General features: G+C 39.7%; 1 protein-coding gene across 2 annotated transcripts in view; it reads left to right on the plus strand.

The window, feature by feature from the left end:
* Positions 1–830: 830 nt before the first annotated feature.
* Positions 831–24178, plus strand: part of LOC126273102 (dynein intermediate chain 2, ciliary) — a 305511-nt gene continuing 282163 nt past the window's right edge. Inside the window, exon 1 of one of the 2 annotated variants that reach the window (XM_049976536.1) lies at positions 831–954. In XM_049976536.1, the coding sequence (XP_049832493.1) occupies positions 907–954 (48 nt within the window). In that variant the 5' untranslated portion in view covers positions 831–906. The remainder of the gene's footprint in view (positions 955–24178) is intronic. The other variant, XM_049976535.1, reaches the window with a different exon arrangement.

Below are 24178 nucleotides of genomic sequence, written 5' to 3' on the forward strand. Positions count from 1 at the left end.
AGGGGCTATTTAGTATCAGAAGTTAGAAATATTACAAAAGGAAACTGCACTTACCATATTTACGCTTCTTTCACCACGTGTATTTTAAAAAACTTATAAAACAATTACTAATAGTACACTTCTGACGTCAATTATTAGTCGAGAGAGAATTAAATATTGCACCGAACAATTACGAGTTACATCACAATTGCTACAGTGCCTCGTATTAATAAACAATTAACCGTCAATAGGAGACTTCCTAAGTGCGCAAACAAGTCATTACAATAGCGTGGAAAACGAAATCTTATTCGTCAAATTCACAGTGCGAGACGTCACGGGAATTCCCCCGTATGGGAAAAGAGGAACTGACACCTCGCTGCGGGCTCGTCTTCTTTCTACTTGGAAACATGGGGAAGTCCCTATGCAAGGACATACCGGTACTCGTTAAAGTGGTTCGAACCCGCAGATGTTTCTTTTTTATTTTAATTCCACGGGTTAGAAATACATGGCGTTGTTATAATTGAAACAATAATAATTGTGGCCTGAAGCACATATGACATTGAGTGCGAACGCGAGGTGGCTGAATTAGACACCCACTTGAGGTGCAGCACACGTGTGGCTCCAGCTTTGCACTACATCTCCTACCGGTCCTGCTTGTACCGATATTGCTTCCCGCGTTTCATCAGGATATGAAAGTGGCAACTCAAACGAAGCTTAACGGCTGATATTCAGAAATATTTTTCCTTTAATACCAAAGTATCCGTACGTTTCGAAGACAAATCGATGCGATTACGTGCGGCGGGTTCGACTTGTTTATTGTCATAGTAACAATAATGGCACCTGCGCATTTCAATAAACTCCTGAGATCTTTTTCTGGGTACATCAGAGAACCAGCTCAGTCAGGTTTATTCATCTTAAGCTTACGGCATGAGATCTGCAGCAGGCAAGAAAACTGTACAGGCTGCTTCACCCAAGGTGCGGTATATGAAATTGCGAATTCCATTTTTGAAATTAGATTTCTTCGCGCACTGCAACATTGCGACATGTTAGTTTTAAGTCAGTGGTGCCATAGTACACTGAAGAAACTATATCTTCGTTGTGTAAACTTAAGTACATACCGTATGTTTAGACAAGAATTAATTAGAAACTGTACGTTATTGAAGACACTGAGCTACCAGGCTTCATATCGGCATTGACATCTACGATTTTTCTGTTGTAATTTTTTTTACTTACACGGTCGTTTGATCGTATTTTCCTATTGACTGTATAATCACCGATAACGAATCTTATAAATAGCACATGTTAACGATTCATATCTGACTAGAGTTGGAAACTCGCTGTTTTGTCTTAAGAAAGATCCTGAAAAACCAAAATAAACAAACAAAAAGAAACCATTAGTCAACTTTTGCCATTTCTAAACTACAGCTGAGTATCGTCACACTTGGGAATAGACATTTTAGATTTAACCAGAACGAATTTTGCGTCATCGGCAATTATTGATAAACACGAGATTTTTAATTCGTATGGTCTGTCAAAAGTAATTATTTTGCAGTAAAGTATTGCAGAGTGAAATACGTTACTGAAAGGCGACTATAGCAATAATTGATCTCTCAAGACAGAGATCACGTTTTATGTGCTAAGAGAGCATACACAAGTTATGTTAAGCAAAATTCATGCGCGCATGATTGGTACTTAAATATCATTTTAATAACAACACTGTCAGAGTTAATGCTGTACATAAAGTTAGGTCGACTGAGTGATATTTTTTTGGATTCATTTGGCAACATTAAGGAAGCGAGATAATGTTTTATGTGTTAACAATGCAAGTCATGTTAAGTAAAATTCATGTGCATATGATTGATACTTAGATATCATTCTAATAACAACACTGTCAAAATTAATGCTGTACATAAAGTTAGGTCGACTGAGTGATATTTTTTTGGACTCATTTGGCAACATTAAGGAAGCGGGATAATGTTTTATGTGTTAACAATGGTTAGGTGAATAGTGCCAATCAAGTAAAGCTTTTGTACAGTACTTGTAATATAGGAAAAGTCAGCTTATCCAATGCCTTACAATATGTAGCCTTTACAATAGTGTATTATATAATTTACTACCGCATTTACATGTAGGTTTTAAAGATTTGTTTAAGTACTTATTCTTTGAATCATGTGACTACTGCACACACACACACACACACACACAAAATTCGTACAAAAAATTGTATGTCTGTGTATGTAGTTTTATATTCAGATATAAGTTAATATTATTTTCATACACTATTTCAAATAGATAACAAGGTTTTTTTCACTCAGTTATTTGTATGGCCATAATATCTGTACACTTTTCCTATCACCACATCCCTTCTTCTTGTAAATGTTTTCGTATGTTCCTCTCCCTGCCAGTTCTGTGGAAAACCTACTCCTTTTGTTACCATATCAGACCACCTCAATTTTCAGCATTCTTCTATAACACTACATCTCAATTCTCTTTTCTTCATATTTTTTACCCACTCAGTGATTTACTAGATTAGATTAGATTAGGTTAGATTAATACTTGTTCCATAGATCATGAATACGACACTTCGTAATGATGTGGAACGTGTCAGGTTAATAAAAGATGTCTGTAGAAGATATTACATTACACAAAATATTACATGACACTAATGTTGAAGCTAGTTTTTTTTTTCTTCTCCTCCCTTAATTTATATCTAAAAATTCAGCCAGTGAGTAGAAGGAGTTTTCATCTAGAAATTCTTTTAATTTATTTTTAAATGTTGGTTGACTACCTGTCAGGCTTTTGATGCTGTTTGGTAGGTGACCAAAGACTTTTGTGGCAGCATAATTTACCCCTTTGTGTGCCAAAATCAGTTTTAACCCTGCATAGTGAAGATCATCCTTTCTCCTGGTGTTATAGCTATGCACTCTGCTATTACTTTTGAACTGTGTAGGATTATTAACAACAAATTTCATAAGTGAATATATATACTGTGAGGTTACTGTGAGGATCCCTAGATCCTTAAATAGATGTCTGCAGGGTGACTGTGGGTGGACTCCAGCAATTATTCTGATTACACGTTTTTGAGCAATGAATACTTTTCTACTCAATGATGAATTACCCCAGAATATGATGCCATGCGAAAGCAGTGAATGAAAGTAGGCATATTAAGCTAATTTACTGAGATTCTTGTCACCAAAATTTGCAATAACCCTAATAGCATACGTAGCTGAACTCAGACGTTTCAGCAGACCATCAATGTGTTGCTTCCAGTTTAACCTCTCATCAATGGACACACCTAAAAATTTTGAAAATTCTACCTTAGCTACAGACTTCTGTTCAATGTCTATATTTATTGCTGGAGTTGTGTCATTTACTGTACGGAACTGTATATACTGTGTTTTATCAAAATTTAAAGAGAGTCTGTTTGCTAAGAACCACTTAATAATTTTGTGAAAAACATCATTTACAATTACATCACTTAGTTCTTGGTTTTTGGATGTTATTACTATACTTGTATCATCAGCAAAAAGAACTAACTTTGCAACTTCATCAATGTCGAATGGTAAGTCATCAATGTACTTTCGTACGATGCTCCAAACATACATTCTCAGATATGTCTTCCTCAAATTAAAGCCAATGTTTGGTACTGGTTGACTTCATTTGCCGTCTTTGTATGTGGTAGGCCACTTTTCATGTCCTCCTCGCTTCGTCCGTCATTTGTTACTGTGCTTCAAGGCGAGAAGAGTTGCTGAATGTTGTCTACTTCGTAGTCCCCAGTTTTGATTAAGATTGTCGGTTTTCTCATTTCTGCTACTCCTTATTACTTTTGTCTTTCTTCAGTTCACACTCAATCCGTAGTGTGTGGTCATTAGACTTCATGCCATGCAACTGGTCCGGCAATTGTTCCCCACTTTTGCTTAGAATAGCAGTGCCATCAGCATACTTTATCATTGATACCCTTTCACCCTGAATTTTAATCGCACGCCAGACCTGTTATTTCCATCAGTGCTTCTACAGTGTATAGATTGAACAGTTGAGGTGAAAGATTACATCCCTGTCTTATACCTTTTGTAATTCGAGCACTTAATTTTTGGTCTTCCATTCTTCTTGTTCCCTCTTGATTCTTCTTTATACTGTATACTGCCTGTCTTTCAGTATAGGTTGAACCTATTTTCCTGAGAATTTGGAACATCTTGTACCATTTTATATTGTTGAATGCTTTTTCTATTTCAAAACATTCACTGAATGCGCCTCGATTTTTCTTAAGGCGTGTTCTCATTATCAAACACATAGGAGCTGCCTCTCTTGGTCCCTTTGCCTTCTCTAAAGACAAACTGATCATCATTCAGCAGACCCTTATTTTTTGTTTTCATTCATTTGTATTGTGTTCTTTTCAGCAGCTTGATTGTTAGAGCCAAAAAGCTGATTGTGTGGTAGTTCATGCAGTTATCTGCCCTTGCTATATTGGGGATTGTGTACTTGATATTTTCCAAAAGTATGATCTCCAGACTCAAAGATTCTATGAACAAACTTGAATAACCATTTTCTTGCCACTTACTCCAGTAATTTTAGAAATTCAAAAGAAATTTTATCTTTCTACGTATCCATGCTTAATAAAACATTTTCATTCATTTACATATTTACTATAAATTTTTTGCATTAAATAATTCTTAAGAAGTTTCTGGGTGACTTCACACTCATAATATGCCATAAACCTTTAGGTGGATATTTTACCAGTTGTACACCTGCAGGGAGATCTATATTGTTTTTTGCTGATGGTAAAAGGCAACGTTAGAAGTTTGTGTTAATATGTGTGAAATATTTGTCACTCCATGTTTCCATTATGTTTGAATTTCTTGTTTCAAAGTCAGGAAAAACAGCATTGAAATATTCAAGAATAATTTAAATTTTTCTATGCCCACTGTGTGAATGACTTTCTACAACATTGTGTAATTATAATTCCAAGTATTTTGCTAAGTTTGGTTGCTCTTGTTTTACAACAGACCTATTTTGGCTGAATTGCCATCATTATGTTACGCCTACGTCTTATGGTTTTGATATCCATGCGGTATTGGTGGTTCTGTTACATTCTATTTGCATGTTCTGTTACTTTCTATTTGCCTGTTGGTTACGTTCAGTTGGTGTTATTGTAGTAATAATGGTTGGTTACCACGTTATCTGACATATTACTTTATGTAGTTGTCAGATTATATTCTTTATGTAATTATTTTTGTGACAGCTTGTTTGATGTACAGTTCAGCAATATTGATACAGTACTAGTATTACAGCATGTCCTCAGTTTTCACCAAATCACCTGGCCTTAATTTTTGATAACTTCTTTGGTCTCAGCATTTTTTCTCATTAACTATTCCTTTCTTCACTCTCTTTTACTTTTTGATATTTTTATATTTTCTGACCTGTATATTTTTCCCTGTTCCCCCACCTCACCTATCTACCATATATGATGCACTTAGCTTTCTGCTCTTACTAACTAATGCATGATTTTGCAGTAATCTCTGTCTTGCATATTACCCTGTCTGCCACCTTTTAGATCCCAGTTTTTCAAATCTTTTCCAGTGTAGTCTCCAACAATCTGCCTTTCCTTCTCATCCCATGTGGGAAGTCTCCCCTGACCTGGGGTTCTTTGCAACTTTCCTGAACTCTCATCAGTCCTTTTCCTTCACTACTCTTCCTCCCACATTCACTCCTTCTGTCAAATTAAGGTGCCACTGGCTCCAAAAACTTGCATATTTCTTAAACCCTTGTATAATAATGAAAACAATCAACTGTTGACAAAATTATTTAATTGGATAGATAAAAAAATATACTCACCAAGGCAGCAGAAAACACACATAAAAGATGGTTGTAATTGGCAAGCTTTTGGAGCCAGTGGCTCCTTCTGCAGGCAAGACGGTTGAAAAGGAAGGAAGAGGTATGAAGGAAAAGAACTGGAGAAGTCTAGAAAAAGGGATACATTGTGGGAAAGGCACCCAGAACCATGGATCAGGGGAGACTTATCGTACGTAAAAGAAAGGAGGGTCTTTCCTTTTTGGCAAATGCATACAATGTACTCGGCTGCTGAAAGGGGGAAACGAAGTGAAACACAATATATTGTTACAATATGCACGAATCATATTATTATCTCATAGCAGTTGACTTCGTAAGAGCTATGTTTACATCATGATCATACACCCATCGAAACAGTTCCTTAGGAGAAATTGGTTAGTGAAAGAAATTGGTCAATGACTGGATGAAAAAGATGGAAATGAAGCACTAATCTCATAAATACAAATATTATGATTATGCTGAAAATTATTTTTCAACTACATACTGTTCAGATTTGTAGAATGCATAACTGTAACTTGTAAATGTTGACGTACTTCAATAGATGTTATGCACAGCATTTGCAAATCTCCAAAAAGATAGAAAATATACTGTTATACATTGAGCTATAGACTGAAATTATGGGGGATTATTGTCTGACTGGGAATGCAACTGCCAAAATTATATATGCTGAGATGAAAAAGTCGTGGGATAGTGATATGCTCATATACAGATGGCAAAGTGTTGCAGCAGTTGTCAGTGCTAACAGACAACCAACACTGCATGGAATAACCACAGAAATCAGTGTGGGACATACTACTAATGTATCAGTTAGGACAGAGCGGCGAATTTGGTTTTAATGGGCTGTGGCAGCAGAAGACCAATACAAGTGCCTTTGCTAACAGCATGACATCACGTGCAGTGACTCTCCTGGGCTCGTGACCTAATGTGTTGGACTCTAGATGACTGGAAAACCATGGCCTGGTCAGATGAGTCTTGATTTCAATTGGTAAGAGCAGATGGTAGGATTCAAGTGCGGTGCAGATGCCATGCAGCTATGGACCCAAGATGTCAACAAGGCACTGTGCAAGCTGGTGGTGCCTCCATAATGGTGTGGGCTGTGTTTACATGGAATGGGCTGGGTCATCTGCCCAGCTGAACCTATCATTGACTGGAAATGGTTATGTTCCTCTATTTGGAGAGCATTTGTAGTCATTCATGGACTTAATGTTCCCAAACAATGATGGAATTTTTATGAGTGAGAATGCACCATGTCGTGGGCCACAGTTGTTTGCAATTACACTACTGGCCATTTAAATTTTGTGTCTGTAGCACGTCATCTTCGTGGTGTAGCAATTTTAATGGCCAGTAGTGTAGTTTGAAGAACATTGCGGACAATTCGAATGATCTATTTGGTCATCCAGATTGCTTGACATAGGACATACTTGAGAGGTCTATTTGTGCACAAAATCCTGCACTGGCAACACTTGCACAATTATTTATGGCTGTAGAGGCAGCATGGCTCAGTATTTCTGCAGGGGACTTCCAGCGACTTGTGGAATCCATACCGTGTTAGCCCATGATTTTTGTCACCTGAGTGTAAGGTGAATGTTCACGTTCTGAAAATCCCCATTTGTGTTAAGCGAAACTGCTGTATTCTCCCAGAGTTACTGTTTGGGCTGTGGTATACAGTAGATTCATTTTTAGACCTTTTCTCATGTAAGAAACAATCACTAGCAAATGTTACATTGCAATTTTGGAACAATTTGGTGCCATACAGCTAGTGTTTGAGGAATGATGAGACACCGAGTGGTTCATGCAAAATGTGGCCTAACCACATCACACCAAACAGGCATTTCACTTTCTTGATGAATACTTTGAAAATACAGTCATTGTGTTGGATTATTGCAAATTTACTAGTGCAGGGATGGATTGGCCTCCATATTTGCCCGATCAGAGGCTTGTGATTACTTTTTGTGGGCACATTCAAAGACACTGTTTACAGAAACCATCCCACCAAGCTGAATGAGCTTGAATTAGCAATCTGTGTAACATTTGAATTCATTTCCATTGAGACACTACAGGTCGTGATTGAAAATTTCATTGTTGATTTGCACCAGCTCCATGCAGCTAGTGGTGGACATTTTGATAATACTGTGATTTGATTGTAATGCCTGCTTGCACATGGTGAGTTTAAATATGCACACTGATACAGTACAAGCTGCATAGCACACAGCAGCATCTCTTTGAGAGTTTTTCTAATTATTTCTAAAATTCTATATAAAATTCTGAACAATAAATATACTGTTTGTTTTAGCTATCTATCGATCTTAGTTTTTGAGGTATTTTAATTTTGAGATCAGGGCCTCCCTCACTGGATACCCTGTACATTTGCAGGAGCAGTTATAAGTTACAGAAATGAGAGGTTTCTACTTCAGCTTGCCAGATCATTGTTCTTAATTAGAATGTGGAAGCATTTTTGTAATAATTTTTTTATTTCAACCCCAATGTTCTCCTCGATATGACAACTCATTTCAGATCTAAATTAATAGCACAGATTTAAACAGAAGTGAAGAGTGTTGTGAAAAGGATATGAAAAGAGAAGATGCATTTGGAAATTTTGGTAAGACAGATGGTATATCAAGTTCTGTGTGTGATTTTGGGTAAGTGTGAATATAATTGAGATATGATTGTATTACGTTTTAGTTTAAATGTCTATTGAAGCACTATCCTAAAGCATGAACGGAGTTATGCTAACACAGAAATATTTTTAATGTTTAATTCCAACAACTGTTAACACATGAATACAGTTTGCGTTCATGTGAGGAGATATGTCAGAATAACAAACAAGATTACTTGTTTCATACTTAATGTTTGCCTGTTGAGTTAAAAAGGATAATCGCACTATGAACAATAGGTGAAGCTGAGCAACTTCGCTTCATTTTTTCAAGTTGTTTTCATTATTTGCTAATGGATAGTGTTGTTACATTGAGAGTATGATTCATAACATGTCACTTTCTATTGCATGGACAGTTTGCCTCAACCAAAGACAAGCGTCTGCATGCCTTGATTAAGGTAGGAGCTGATGAAGAAGAGTAAGTTAGTGAGAATGAATCTAGATGCAGACTTTTGTGTGGCTTCTGCTAGAGAGTGATAGCCAGACAACTAGACAAAAGCTGGTGTAGTTGTGAAGTGGTTTCAGGATGAATGTACATGGACAAAACCTTTGTTTTTGTAGCTATGAGTGTAACAAATACTTCATTTCACACAGTTACATAAAAATGGTAGAATGTAAAAAAACTGAGCTTTTATTTCTTCACCTCACATAAAAATTTATATTTGACGGAAGTGTTGTGTTTTTTTGTGTAGTTCCTATGCTTATGTTGATGTAGAATATAAGAAAAGTTAAAACATTGTCTGCAATAACTCAGTATTCAGTAATATCACAAGTGACACAATTTCAACAATGTAGGAAAAGACAGCTTGCTACTTACCATAAAGAACAACAATGTAGGAAAACTGCAAAGAAATTACAGAATTTAGTTACTGTTTTCTGTTATTCTTTATGGTGTAAGAATATGGCAAAGAATGGACTTTCAAAGTCATACAGTGTTTGTGTGTGCAGTTTCCTATATGCTTAAGATGCCAATAGTCACATATGAATCTTGGAGTGCAACATTATAGAGCACACCTATTATTTTAGACTGGGAAATATAAAGTAAGACATTGCGATCTGATGTTTTTCTGGCATATTTCTAGCTTGTACAATTCTTGGGTGTCTACTCAGGTCACATCATAAATTATCCATGATATTTTGGCAATCTGACTCACTGTCATCTTCAAGTGGTTCCAGATGACTGCTGCTCCACTCTTGTTGGCATCCTGTATACATTGGCCATTACTGCTTCCATCATTCCACTCCTGTTGCTATCTGTGCAGTCATTGCTATGGTGAGGATAGTGGTGCTCAGCTGTAAACTGTGATCTCTATTGTCCAGGCTATTGCTGTCATATGCAGATCACAATGTACAGGAACACTTTTCTTTCTCTAGTCTCAGTGCAGGATTCCACACCAGACTTAGCACTATGTTTGTTAATTAGACCATGTTGGATCCTAATTCCAGTGGCCTCTTTAATAACGCAGTCCCAGAAGGAGGAAGAATGCATAAGTATCTTGTTTTTGTCATAATCTGTGATATGGTCAGATTCTTTTCTGTGATTGGCCACGACTGATTTGGGGCTCTGACATAATATATGTCACTTATGTTCACGGCACCTCTCTATTACCATGCATACAGTTTCACAGTTTTTGCTTGTTGACACTACCAAAGTATTTGGTGGACCTCTGGTTTGTGAAGGCCTAGATCCTTCTTTACTGAATCTAGTAGTGTCATGGTCTTAGAGTTGGACGAAATGCACATTTTAGCATTGTGTCACCAAAGATTCTGCAAGTTTTGTTGCAGGTATTGCCAAGAAACGGGATTCACACTAGTGATTTGTGCTTTCTGTTCTTGCTGTTGCCTAGATACAACCTGTCTAAATGCATGCCTTCTCTGCTTGCTACTGTACCCATGTCTTCAGAATGTTATCTCCAGGTGCTTCAGCTCAGTTGGAAGGCTGTGAACAAGCACATGGAAATGCCTTCTTGCTGGGAGTTGTGCTGACTACAGGAGGCATGTAAATACAGACCAGTGTGTGTAGGTTTTCTGTACACACAGTGTCCCAGCTTGTCATTTGGTTTCCATTTCACCAAGATGTCACGAAACAGGAAGGTACCATTCTTTTCCACCACCATGATAAAACTGTTTGTTGGTGTGAAGCGAATTGAGGTGACGAGAAATTCACTTCATCTTCGTGATCACGCGACAAATGTGTCATCCATATAAGAGTAAAAACAAGCTGGCTTCTCCTTGAAATCTTCCTTGCGCAAATTCACCACAACTGGCAACAGAGGACACCGTGGCAATGACATCCGTTAATATTAATTTCACCAAGCAATGTGGAGCAGTGGTTAGTACACAGGACTCACATTTGGCAGGGCAATGGTTCAAACCAATGTCCAGCCATCCTGATTTAGATTATCTGTGATTTCCCTAAATTGCTCCAGGCAAATGCCAGAATGGTTCCTTTGAAATGGCACAGCCGATTTCCTTCCCCATCCTTGACACCATCCGTGCTTGTGTTTCATCTCTAGGGACCTCAGTGTCGGTGGGCTGTTAAACCTTATCTTCCTTCTGTTTTTAGTAATTATCTTCTTCAAACAGGAAATATGTTGAATTTAGCACAAACTTGAAGAGTCTTGTCATATTGGTTTTGAATTTCTTGCTTACCAGCTCCATGAAGTCCTCTAGTGGTAACCTGAAGAAGAGGGACACAGTGTCGAAACTCAACTACAGGTCACTATTTACTAAGTGTATTTCTTGTATATGTTTTAGGAAATGAATGGAATTACATATGTGGTGTTTGCATTACTCACAGACGAACTCGTGGGAGCAGTTGAGCATTCAGCAAAGCCATATGTTGCTGCTCTTATATTACTAAGGGATGCTGTGGAATGACGTTCATAATTGGTAGTGATGTTGGAGTCTAGGTGAAGTTGAGTCCTTCCCTGAGAACCAACATTGCTGCATTCTTGATCGTTCACCATGTAAGGTTGAGTGCAGTTCACTTAAGTGGTCCTTGCATGATTTTTCATCAAGCTGCAAGATGTTCTACTTTTATACCTGTTTAGTTGTAGATTTCCTCATGTGCTGTCTGCCTTTGCTCAATGACAGTGTCATCCCACTCCCTTGAAGTGGAAGAAAGTGCTGAAGCCAAACTGAGATGGATATCCAATAGTTTTTTAGATGTGGAATCCAGGTAGTGGCAAGTACATTGGATTCACTCTCTTGCCAGCTGCCAAGCTGGCTCAATTTATGATGCAAATTGCCACTGCAATCATTATGTGGTGTGTTGCCTTGGTGAAATGTGGTATCAAAGTACTGTCTCGACATCTGAGCAGGAATACAATTATGCAATTGAGTAGAGCAGCTGCTCCCCCTTGTTCTGCATCTTGTCCAACATCTGCTCCCCTTTTTTCTGCATCTTGTCCAACATCTTCATTTGTTGAAGTACATGCCCCCCTCCCCAAAAAAAAGTACTTGAAATGTGATCTAATTTGTAGCTGACATATCTCTAACTTGTAGAATTCTCAGGTGTCTGTGCAGGTCACGTTGTAAGTTCTCCATTATAGTTTGGCAAACAGATTCATTGACATCTGATGACTGCTGCTCCACTCTTTTTGGTGTCCTATACAGGATATCCCAAGAGGAATGGTCTGTATTCAGGGATACGACAGGAACGATCATTTTAAATAAAAAAGCCCAGTAAATATGGGCTCTAAAATGGAGCTCAAGATCTTTGAGACTGAAAAAGTTTGGGAGAGATACTAAGTTTGAGTACATAAAAGTGCTCATTATATTTTAGCAAGTTGGAAAAGATGTTTATCAAGGTTTAAAAACAAATCGCTTAGCTGTTCTGCTGTCCATGATGAAGGGAGCTTCAGAAAAACTACAGACAAATAATGGTCAAAAAATCTCAAAGACTATCAGGGCCTGAGATCGAAATGATGTTATGACATAAAAAGAAATTTTATTTTGAACATTATTTAGGGGGGTGCAGCTAATGTAGAATCACGAAAAAGGTATTCACCAAAACTGCAGTGCAGTTAATGTTTCCCAGTTTTTGCTGGAGAATATTGTGGTTTGAAAATTTTCCATCATTATCCTGAAATAAAGAAGATTTTAGGAGATACAATGCACTGATATCCTATTTGCATGCGTACAGTGCATTTTCTTTAGTGTATCACAATTGCAAATTGAAAGTCAAAGAAACTTTCTGATGAACTTTTTTTTATGTCAAGTTCTGAAAATTAATTTAAAAGCAACAAAAAATACATAAATTGCTTAATATATGACAACAAATTGGAATAATAGGTTTCACTGTATTTTGAACTTGTATATTATTCATAATGTATTTTCTTCACAGACGATGTATAAATATTTTGGTCCATGAGAGTGAATAATCTTTCGATTTTTATTTGGTATTGAATACAAGTTGTTACAAGTATTTGTTATGTGTCATTCAAATAAATTTTGCCCAACTCTGGTGTAAGGGAAGTCATAGTGCATGCGCACACTGCGGGTGTGCGGCCTGTTTGCAAGTGAGTGCAAACGCATGACATCTGCATGGCTGTGGACAAATGCTCACTCGGCTGTGTCACACTCTCTTGACTGTGTCATTAACCGAGGTCATCTTGGGCAACTTGCCCAGTGTTCCATACAGTTATGGCAATGAACTACACAGATGAATGGCCCGCACCTAACAGTGGCCAAGAACCCGTTACATATCTCAGTTATTGAGCTGTAGAACATGTTACCCAACATAATATTTATGTCCTCAACACCGACATCACAACTGATGTCATCTCCATGCCCTTTGTTCTTCATCTTTTATGGAAATGGGACTCTCAAGACATCCTTAGTTTCTATAAAACACATGGCCTTAATTTCTGCTATAATTTTTTCTCTACCTACTTACATCTCCACTTACATTCCCATAGTATTCCAGGCATCCACTTTCCTTATCTCATTCTCATATTCCAAATTCTCTGGCTGTTCTATTTTCCGAGCATTTCTCCCACTCTGCACACTGTGACTTTGGGAAAGTGCCAACTGCTTCCACTACATGGTCATACCTGCATGATTTTTCTGAACTGTCTCTTTTGATAATCCTCTCTCTGGCCCGGCCCTCTCCCACTCCCCCTCCCCCCCCTCTCTCTCTATCTATCTACTGATGACTCACTTTGGCCATCTGTGATCAGTGGAAGTCAGCTGACTTCATATTACTCCACAATGTTTTTGCTTGTTGCCAACCTTAGCTTTGTAATGGTGTTGGATGCCATGATAATAACTAATTGTTATGAGTATAGTGTTGATCGGTGTGCATTGTTGACCACAAGTGTCACTATTATTTACAAAAATGAACAAAGAAGCTGTACCTGTTCCATCTAGCAACTCTCCATCAAGTTTTGTGTCACTTCTGTGATGCATTAATTCATTACATGTTCATTTTTTTATAAGCTATAAGCTGGCTGCTCCAAGAAAAGGATTCAATGTTTGTCTCTGCAGCCAGTGTGGTACTAGCTCATCACAAGCTTCTGCTCCCAGAATCTTCTGGTCAGGGGCCAAGTATAAAAACTGGTATCTATGTTCTCATCACATGCTCCAGCCATGATCCATGTTCACTCCTCTTTGGCTGTAGCACATGCAGGCAGACTACATCTAAAAACTTTGCTAGGAATCATACTGTTCTATGTATTTGTCTTCTACTCATTGCCCCTTTTGGTCAGTGGTTGGTGATACATCCTCATCCAGATATTTATAGCACATGATCACTGACATTAAAAAAAAATTAAATGTCACTTGGACCCATGAAGCACATGAAGTAACTTGTGATCAACAAGATATAATGCAAATAAACTATGACAAAATTAAGCATAGCAGTAAGTGAACTTATCAATAGCAGCTGATCATCAGATAGATGCAAAGGAAGACTGCTGACTCACAGGCTTTAGGAGCCAATGATCCTTCACGTTTTAAAGTTAGAAAAGTTAATATTCAGTAAATGAAAGAATCACAAAAGCAATAAGTATATTTAACAGAAAATACAATAATGACTATGACAGTTGAAAAAAAAGGATAAACTAAATGTGGAGTATAGAAAAGAAAGGATCCACATGTGGACTCTACAAAACAAAACTTGTCAATGAAACAGAACAAGAAGTGCGCACATCAAAAAAGTTTCGGATCACTTTAGTTCCGAAAGTTCCGGAACCTGTACAGAAAATTGGAATAGAGATCAACATAAACATCATTTCTGCCCTCTTTATTGCTCATGAAAACCACACATTGCACATTGTACCACCATACAGCGAGACCTTCTGAGATGGTGGTCCAGATTGTTTTACACACCAGTACCTCTAATACCCAGTTGCACGCCCTCTTGCATTGATGCATGTCTGTATTCGTTGTGACATACTATCCACAAGTTCATTAAGGCACTGTTGTTCCAGATTGTCTCACTCCTCAATGGCAATTTGGCATAGATCCCTCAGAGTGGTTGGTGTTTTACGCTGTCCATAAACAGCCCTTTTCAATTTATCCCAGGCATGTTTGATAGGGTTCATGTCTGGAGAATATGCTGACCACTTTGGTCGAGCGATGTCGTTATCCTGAAGGATGTCATTCACAAGATGTGCATGATGGGGACACGAATTGTCATCCATAAAGACAAATGCCTCACCAATATGCTGCCGATATGGTTGTACTGTCAGTCGGAGGATGGCATTCACGTATAGTACAGCCGTTACAGCGCCTTCCATGACCACCAGCAGCGTATGTCAGCCCCATATAATGCCACCCCAAAACAGCAGGGAACCTCTACCTTGCTGAACTCGCTAGACAGAGTGTCTAAGGCGTTCAGCCCAACCAGGTTGCCTCCAAACACATCTCCGACGATTGTCTGGTTGAAGGCATATGCAATACTCATCGGTGAAGAGAACATGATGCCAAACTTGAGTGGTCCATTCAGCATGTTGTTGGGCCTATATGTACCATGCTGCATGGTATTGTGGTTGCAAAGATGGACCTCGTCATGGATATTGTGAGTGAAGCTGCGCATCACGCAAACTATTGCACAGGCTTGAGTCATAATACAATGTCCTGTGGCTGCACGAAAATTATTGAACATGGTGGCGTTGCTGTCAGGGTTCCTCTGAGCCGTAATACATAGGTAGCAGTCATTCACTGCAGTAGTAGCCCTTGGGCAGCCTGAACGAGGCCTGTCATTGACAGTTCCTGCCTCTCTGTATCTCCTCCATGTCTGAACAACATCACTTTGGTTCACTTCGAGACTCCTGGACACTTTCCTTGTTGAGAGCCCTTCCTGGCACAAAATAACAATGCAGATGCAATAGAACAATGGTATTGACCATCTAGGTGTGGTTGAACTACAGACAACACGAGCCATGTACCTCCTTCCTGGTGGAATGACTGGAACTGATCGGCTGTCGGACCGCCTATGTCTAAAAGGTGCTGCTCACACATGGTTGTTTACGCCTTTGGGTGGGTTTAGTGACATCTCTGAAGAGCCAAAGGGACTGTGTCTGTGATACAATATCCACAGTCAATGTCTCTCTTCAGGAGTTCTGGTAACCGCGGTGAGGCAAAACTTTTTTTGATGTGTGTGTAAGTGGCAGAGAGGACTGCCCACATATCACTAAATTTGAATGAAGTATAAAAGTAATAGTGCATAGTGAAAGGCAGAGGCAAAAAGATCAAAGACAGCAACAGAAACTGGAAGTGCAAGAGAAAAGAATAAAACAGCAGAGAGGAGAAAAGGAGGAGATGTAGTGAAAATGTAAAACAGGGATCTGCGACAAAGGTTAGAATTGGGAGAGGGAGAGCCAAGTAATGAGGCATTGGAATTACAAAGTGATGCAAATACCACAATGTCTGCCGCTATTGTACAGCACGTGTTGTACTAGGTGATATTTATTACCATTATAATCTGTGAATTCAGTCTTATTCGTAGAGTGGGATGATCAGGCTGACAAAATAAAGTGAACCATTATTGTTCATCAGTTTCCAGGTAGGGGATTGAAAGGCCTTAAGACTAAAGTTATGTTTGTTAACTGTACAGGATAAGTGATTGCTGTCAGCCCCTTAGGATTGTCTATGGTTTATGTCGGAATCATGCCCTAGTTGGAGAGGAAATTCATAGTTATTATTATGCGCTATCTTGTGAACTTAGTGTGTGTGGGTAGACTGATGTAGCCACGAGTGAAATTTGTTCATTCTCCTGGATATATTGTCACAGAAGAAGCTCAGTAGTGCAGTCACTCTGGTGTAATGGTTACGATACTCGACTGTAGCATCAAGGGTCTTGAGTTCAGCCGGCACGGTAGCTCAGCGTGTTCGGTCAGAGGGTTAACTGCCCTCTGTAATAAAAAAAACTGAGTTAATATATCAACGATGAACTTCAAGAAGTCTCATAGGATGTCCACCCCGAACAAATACAATTATCAGTATCGGAGGGGGGGGGGGGGGGGATGAGAGAGAGAGAGAGAGAGAGAGAGAGAGAGAGAGAGAAAGTATCCACAAATGTCAAGAATCATTGTACTGGACTGTTGTGTAACTGTATACATACCTTGTGTGTTCTGGCCCGAGGCAGTTTGCTCCATGCTCTTGTATGTGCAAGTGCTGAATAAACCTTTATTAAGTGAAGTTAGTGTTTGGCATTCATCTAATTACATCTTCTTCTACGTGACATTATTCTGGTGGAGGCGCTGGGTATTGGAACTTGTGATAGTGCACGTTATCAATGACCCAGTGGCTCCATCAGTCTATGACAGAGCCGCCATTTGCGTGGCGAGAAACCCGAGTTCAAGCCATATTCAACAGATCACAATCTATTGGAGACAGAAGAAGAAAAGGACATTACGATGACAGCAGCTGTGTGCCACCACATGAGACATCCTTCCAGGTACTCTGGTGACGATGACCAAGATCCAAACAAATGGCTGAAGGTATATGAGTGGATAGCCAAATTTAACAAATGGGATGACACCACGTGTTTAGCTAATGTATTTTTCTACTTGGAGGGCACTGCCAAGCAGTGGCATGAGAGCAGCGAGGAGAAGTTCACAAGCTGGGAAGTATTCCAGGTGGAACTGTGTAAGTATTTTGGTGACACACAATGACAGAATTTCAAGGCTGAAGATGCATTAAAGTACAGGGCACAGCATCCAGGAGAAACTACAGCATCCTTCATTCAAGACGTCTTGAAGTTGTGTAAAATAGTGGATCCTAGAACAAAGGAGGAAGATCAGGTTACACATCTCATGAAGGGTGTTGCTGAGGACATGTGTCAAGCCCTACTCGTGAAGGAGATTTTGACAGCAGACGACTTCATAAAATGGTGCCAGTAAATCGAGACAACGCATCAAAAAAGAATTACAGGCAAGAAGTTTGAACAGCTTCCAAATGTCATATCGATGTCTGTGATGGAGGAAGAAATTTATTTCACAAGTGTCCTTTGTCAGATAGTGAGAGAGGAAGTTCAGAAGGCACTTGGATTGCACAGCGAGCAAAAAACTGAGACACTTCAAGAGGTCATAAGGGAGGAAGTGGAACAGACATTGAACCCAATATCTCTTCCTTCATTTTCCTTTAAAATGATGAAAAAGTCGAGACCCAGGCTAAGTTACGTTCCTACAATGCCGCATGAGGAACCTGTTTGGGCACCAAGGAAGACGTGATGTCTGGAGGACCCAGGATAACCAACCAGTAAGTTTTCACTGCAGATGACTGGGACATGTGTTGCACTATTGTCGAGAAAGGCAGTGGATATTTGATGATGCCCGCACCAGAAGACAGCAAACCGATCTTAGCTGATGCCAACTCCGGGACCCTGAAGATGAACAAGAAGATGTGGATGCAGGACGACTTAAGTTACCATCGCTGCAAGCTAGCCACTGGAGAAGACGCTCCCCAACACGCTGATCAAGGTCTCCATCACTGTTTAGAAGCTACATCGGATCACCTAGCCGCCGAAACCTGGAAAACTAAAGGGTGCAACCTTCCTTGGAGATGAGGCTGCCAAAGAGAAAAATCCTCCGCCATCGATCACTACAAAAATGATGGGAACCTATGACGATATCCTCATTGGTGGCCAGCCAGCTCAAGCTCTTGTGGACTCTGGTGCATCTTATTCAGTCATTTCAGAGAAGTACCGTCGCCAGTTGCAGAAAACCGTATTCATTGACAACAAAACATCTCTGCTGAAGGTGGCTAATGGGAAATGTGTAAAACCTACAGAAGATGTATCTTTTGTGTGGGTATAAGTGGAAATGCACAGCCCTTAGAATTCATCATCTTACAAGAGTGTAGTCATGACGTCATTCTCGGATAGGGCTTTTTGAGAGCTTCTCAGGCAGTTATAGATTGTGGTTGCTCGAAAATTATGCTAGATGAGAAGAGATATTGTGGACAGGAAGATGCGCGTCCGAGTGTTTGGAGACTATGTGTGCTGGATGAAGTGATCATTCCTGCAGTCAGCACTAGAAAGGTAACTGTCGTGTGTCATGCCATCCATCAACCAATGGATCTTGTAGTTGAATGTAAGAGAAGCATACCACTGAAGAATAAGAAGAATAACTTGGTCATCCCAGCCTCTGTCACCTCGTTTAAGAATGGATTCAGTGAATTGTGGATAGTTAACTGTCGCCGAGAACCTCAGATCCTTCCAAGATGCATGTGCGTAGCAAACACTGAGCTGTTCATTTGTAAACAGCTGATCATCATAGAAACCTCCCATGCCAAGTCTGTGGGCAAAATTAGTGCTACCACTACGAGACATTATCTTCTGGCTTGACTATCACCACATCTCACTAAGGAACAACAGAAGAAGCTACTTGCCATTTTTCAAGAGTTCTTTGAATGCTTCAATCCACAGGTGAAGAGCAAATTAGACAAATCGACAGTGAAGTACGGGATTAATGCTGGAGACCATCAACCAATAACCCAGAGAGCATACTGTGTGTCAGCAACGGAATGTCGAATAATTTGCGATGACGTAGAGAAAATGGCGAAGAATGACATCATTCAGCCTTCTCAGAGCCCATGGTCGTCACCGGTGGTCCATGTCAGGAAGAAGGATGGAAGTTGATGCTTTTGTGTTGATTACAGGAAGCTTAATAAGTTAACTGAAATGGACGTTTACCACCTTCCATGAACTGACGATACACTAGATGGTCTGAAGGGGGATTAGTTTTTCTCAACCATGGACATGCTTGCAAATCGAAGTAGATGAGGCTGATCATGAGAAAACAGCATTCATCACCCCAGAGGGCCTGTATGAGTTTAAGGTAATGCTGTTTGGTTTGTGTAATGCACCAGCAATTTTTGAATGGATGATGGATAATCTTCCAAGTCACCTGAAGTTGTCGATGTGTCTTTGTCATTTAGATGACATTAAAGTGTTCTCAGAGACATTTTATGAACACGTAAAAAGACTGAGGGCCGTTCCTAAGTGTCCCTTGTCATTTAGATGACATTAAAGTGTTCTCAGAGACATTTTATGAACACGTAAAAAGACTGAGGGCCGTTCCTAAGTGTCCCCAACAAGGCAGACTGAAACTTAATCCAAGAAAGTGTCTCTTTGGAGCAAAAGAAATCAAAATACTTGGACACCTTGTGTCAAACAAAGGTGTGTGGCCAGACCCAGAAAAGGTGAGATCTGTAATGGAATTTCGTATTCCTAAAAGTATTAGAGATGTGAGAAGTTTCCTCAGATTATGTTCTTATTAACAACGTTTTATCAGACTTTTGTATTAAAGCCAAGCCACTCCAAGAGTTGTTAAAAGCTGATGCTAAATTTATCTGTAGTGGTGCTCAACAAGACTCTTTTGATGCGCTGTGAAAAGTTTTGACGACTGGCTATGTACTTGGTCTGTATGATGAGAGAGCACCTACAGAACTACACACAGATTCCACTGGGTATGGGATCGGTGCTGTTCTGGTGCAAATTTTGGATAGAAAAAAGGAGGCTATAGCCTATGCTTCTAGGACACTTACAAAAGCCAAGAGAAATTACTGAACTACAGAAAGAGAATGTCTTGCTGTGATCTGGGCCATGTGGAAATTTCAACAGTTATCTCTATGGAAGGCCATTCACAGTTTTTATAGACCACCATTCACTTTGTTGGTTGACAGGTCTTAAGGATCTAACAGGACGACTCACCAGGTGGGCACTACATCTTCAAGAGTATGACATTACTATAGTGTACAAAAGTGGAAGAAAACAACTAGATGCTGACTGTCTCGATTCACTCCAGGATCTCTCTGCTGAACAGGTCACGAAGATATCTCTAATTGTGCTAGCCTTAAATCGGTCAGATGATGTGAAAGGACAATTTAAGGCAGTTAATGGATTACTTTGCAAGAAACACCTTGATCCATTGGGAAAGAGGTGGCTACCAGTGATTCCTAAACACTTGCTCTTAGATGTTCTACAGAAGTTCCATGATACACCTGAGGCTGGACATCTAGGATTTATTAAGACATACAAGAGAATCTGCAAGAGATTTTTCTGGCCAGGTTTACTTAGGAGTGTCTGTCACTCTGTGTCGCACTGTCGAGAGTGTCAGAGGAGGAAGGCAGTTCCTCAGAAAGCACCTGGCCGACTCAGACTAATTCCACCAGTCGAAACGTTGTTGGGATTGACCTCCTCAGACGATTTACAACGTCTACTAGTGGCAATAGATGGATTATTGTTTGCGCTGATTATCTGACACTCTATGCCATTACAAAAACTGTGAAAACAGCCAAAGCATTCGAGGTAGCCAAATCCACCGTGGAAGACATAACTTGCAAACTTGCTGGAGCTGGCATTATTGCTTCATCCACTGATCAGTAGGAGGGTTTCTGGTATCTCAAACATCAATATCCAGTGGTTAGCTTTTGTTTGGGCATTGTCTCTGCTTGGTAATTTGGTACGGCATTTGAGGCTGACTGCAGTACACTTTTACTGCTGCCAACTTACATTTCGCGGAAAGACCACAAGGACAAGAAAAGAGAGATTAGGGCTCGTACAGAGGCATATAGCCAGTCATTTTTCCCTCGCTCTGTTTGGGAGTGGGACAGGGAGAGAAGATGATAGTTGTGGTATGGGGTACCCTCCGCCACGCACTGTGTGGTGGAGTGCGGAGTAAGTATGAAGATGTAGATGTAGATCAATATATGTGAGATATGGTCTATGATTATTAAAAAGTACTGGTGTTTGTGCAAAGGGTCCGAGAATATTCACAGCAATCATTTGAAATGGTTAGCTAGCCTCTAGCAATCTCTGCAATGGTATTCACTGATGGCTAAGCTCTGGTCTTTCTGCTCAGGGTACACATATTGATTTCCTACCCACTTGCATTTCTGCTATCAATAGGTCTCCATAAAGAATTGTACTGTAGCAATACCTCACGTAAACTTGCCAAGATGGCTGTATGTTGGCCCTGCTGGATCTCTTGATACAGTTTTTTGTCATCAGCATGGAACTGTATTTGTGTTGCAAATTGGTGAAAGTCAGGGTCAGTGCCCTGCAGGGCTCATCTGTCACCTGCAGAATACATTTCATTGTGCACAATTTTTGGGTCAGGCCGTCAATGTTACCATGAGTTTTCCTGGCCTGATGGATTATTTCAAAATTGTACTTATTCAGTCACGATGTCCATAAAGTCTGACAGCTGGTCGGATCCTCTAGACCCATAAGCCATTTTAAGGTGCTGTGTTATGTTATTACATTAAAATCCCTTTCATACAATTAGCAATGAAAATAAGTCAGTCTGTAAATAAGGCTCAGTGCTTCTTTCTCTGAGGTGGAATATTTATCATGCTCCTTGTTTAGCTGTCTGCAAGTGTAGGCTATTGGGTACAGTGCTCTGTCTATCACCTGACTCAGCCTGCATCCCAAAGTGTGATTACTAAGATCAAACAATAATATAGATTTGTTATGATGGACTGAGTAAGCAAGGATACGAACCTCTAGTCAATAAGTCTTTTAATTAGGGTTACATGTCGACACTGTGTAGAGCATGTTGGATTAAAATAGTGGTAGGTGGGTGAGAGTAATGAAATTTTGGGAATTTACTTGTCTGGGTAACATATTTACTTGATAACCGGTGTAACTGCCAAAATGTTGAATGCAAGCATGCAAACCTGCATGCATTGTGTTGTACAGGTGCTGGATGTCAATGTATGGATGGAGATCCATGCCTGTTGCACTCCCTCTACCCCTGTAATGCTTGGGGTACAAAATTTTCAATCAGGGTGTTTGGGATAACTATGAGAGTGCTTCTCCTGTCATATGAAATCACAGCCCAGACAGTAAGCCTAGGTGTAGCTCCAGTATATCTAGCACACAGACAGGTAGGTTGCAGGCTGTCAACAGGCCTCCTTCTAACCAACACATTGCAATCACTGGCATCGAGGCAGAACCAGCTTTCATCTGTAAACATGGCAGACCTGCACCCTGCCCTCCAGTGAGCTGTCTCTTGACACCATTGACGTCACAAGTAGCGCTGGTTTGGCGTTAGGGAAATTGACACTACAAGACGTCTGGCTCAGAGGTGTCCTTGAAGTAACTGATTTGTAACAGTTCATTGTGTACCTGTGGTGCCAGCTGCTGGTCAAATTGCTGCTGCAGATGCAGTGTGATGTACCAGAGCCATATGCTGAACATGACGGTCTTCCCACTCGGTGTGTCTCGTGTCTGCCCAGAGCCCACTCTTCTTGTGACTTAATGGTTTTGTGACCACTGGTGCCATCAATCATGTACAGGTCTTCATTCCTACCAAGTCTTCCTGCAGTATCACAGGAGGGACATCCAGCTTTTTGTAACCCTATTGCACAACATTGTTAAAACTGAGTTGTTGATAGTGACATCTTTGTCACCTTAAAGGCAATCTTGATTAAGAACAACTTACCATGCCCAACCTCAAAGGCAGCTAATGTTCATGACTGTTACATTGTTTATTTAAGGCAAACCTGGTTTGCCTCACATTGGTGCTGCTAGCATAACTTTTATGGGGCTTGCGCAAAATGTGAACAGACACCTTTCAGATGTAGAAATACCCTTACCAACCTCTGCTTATATCAAACAACTCCTTCTTGGGGTTGCATTTTTTTTGTCAGTGTGTTTGTATTTTAAATGCCTTCAGCACATTTAATTTTGAGATACGAAAGGAATTGTTTATGATTAGCTATTTTTCTATGCAGGTATTATGGTTATGGCAGTCTAGTATGAGAGGAAGTCATTAAGTTTAAGTTATTACCTAAAAAAATAAGGATATATTATTAACATTTTGCTTTATAGCAGATACATGTCTGCAGTCCTGGTACACCCAGAAATCCCCAACTTTAGTACTACAGCACAGTGCTTGAAGAACCAAAACATAATTGTCAGTGTGTTTGTATTTTAAATGCCTTCAGCACATTTAATTTTGAGATACCAAAGGAATTGTTTGTGATTAGCTATTTTTCTATGCAGGTATTATGGTTATGGCAGTTTAGTATGAGAGGAAGTCATTAAGTTTAAGTTATTACCTCAAAAAATAAGGATATATTATTAACATTTTGCTTTATTGCAGATACATGTCTGCAGTCCTGGTACACCCAGAAATCCCCAACTTTAGTACTGCAGCACAGTGCTTGAAGAACCAAAACATAATGGCAAAGCTCATCTCCACTTACCAACAAGGTGTACCATTTTGCTGTGGCTTCTCCAGC

This window comes from Schistocerca gregaria, chromosome 5 (assembly GCF_023897955.1).
Source record: "Schistocerca gregaria isolate iqSchGreg1 chromosome 5, iqSchGreg1.2, whole genome shotgun sequence".
Lineage (NCBI taxonomy): Eukaryota > Metazoa > Arthropoda > Insecta > Orthoptera > Acrididae > Schistocerca > Schistocerca gregaria.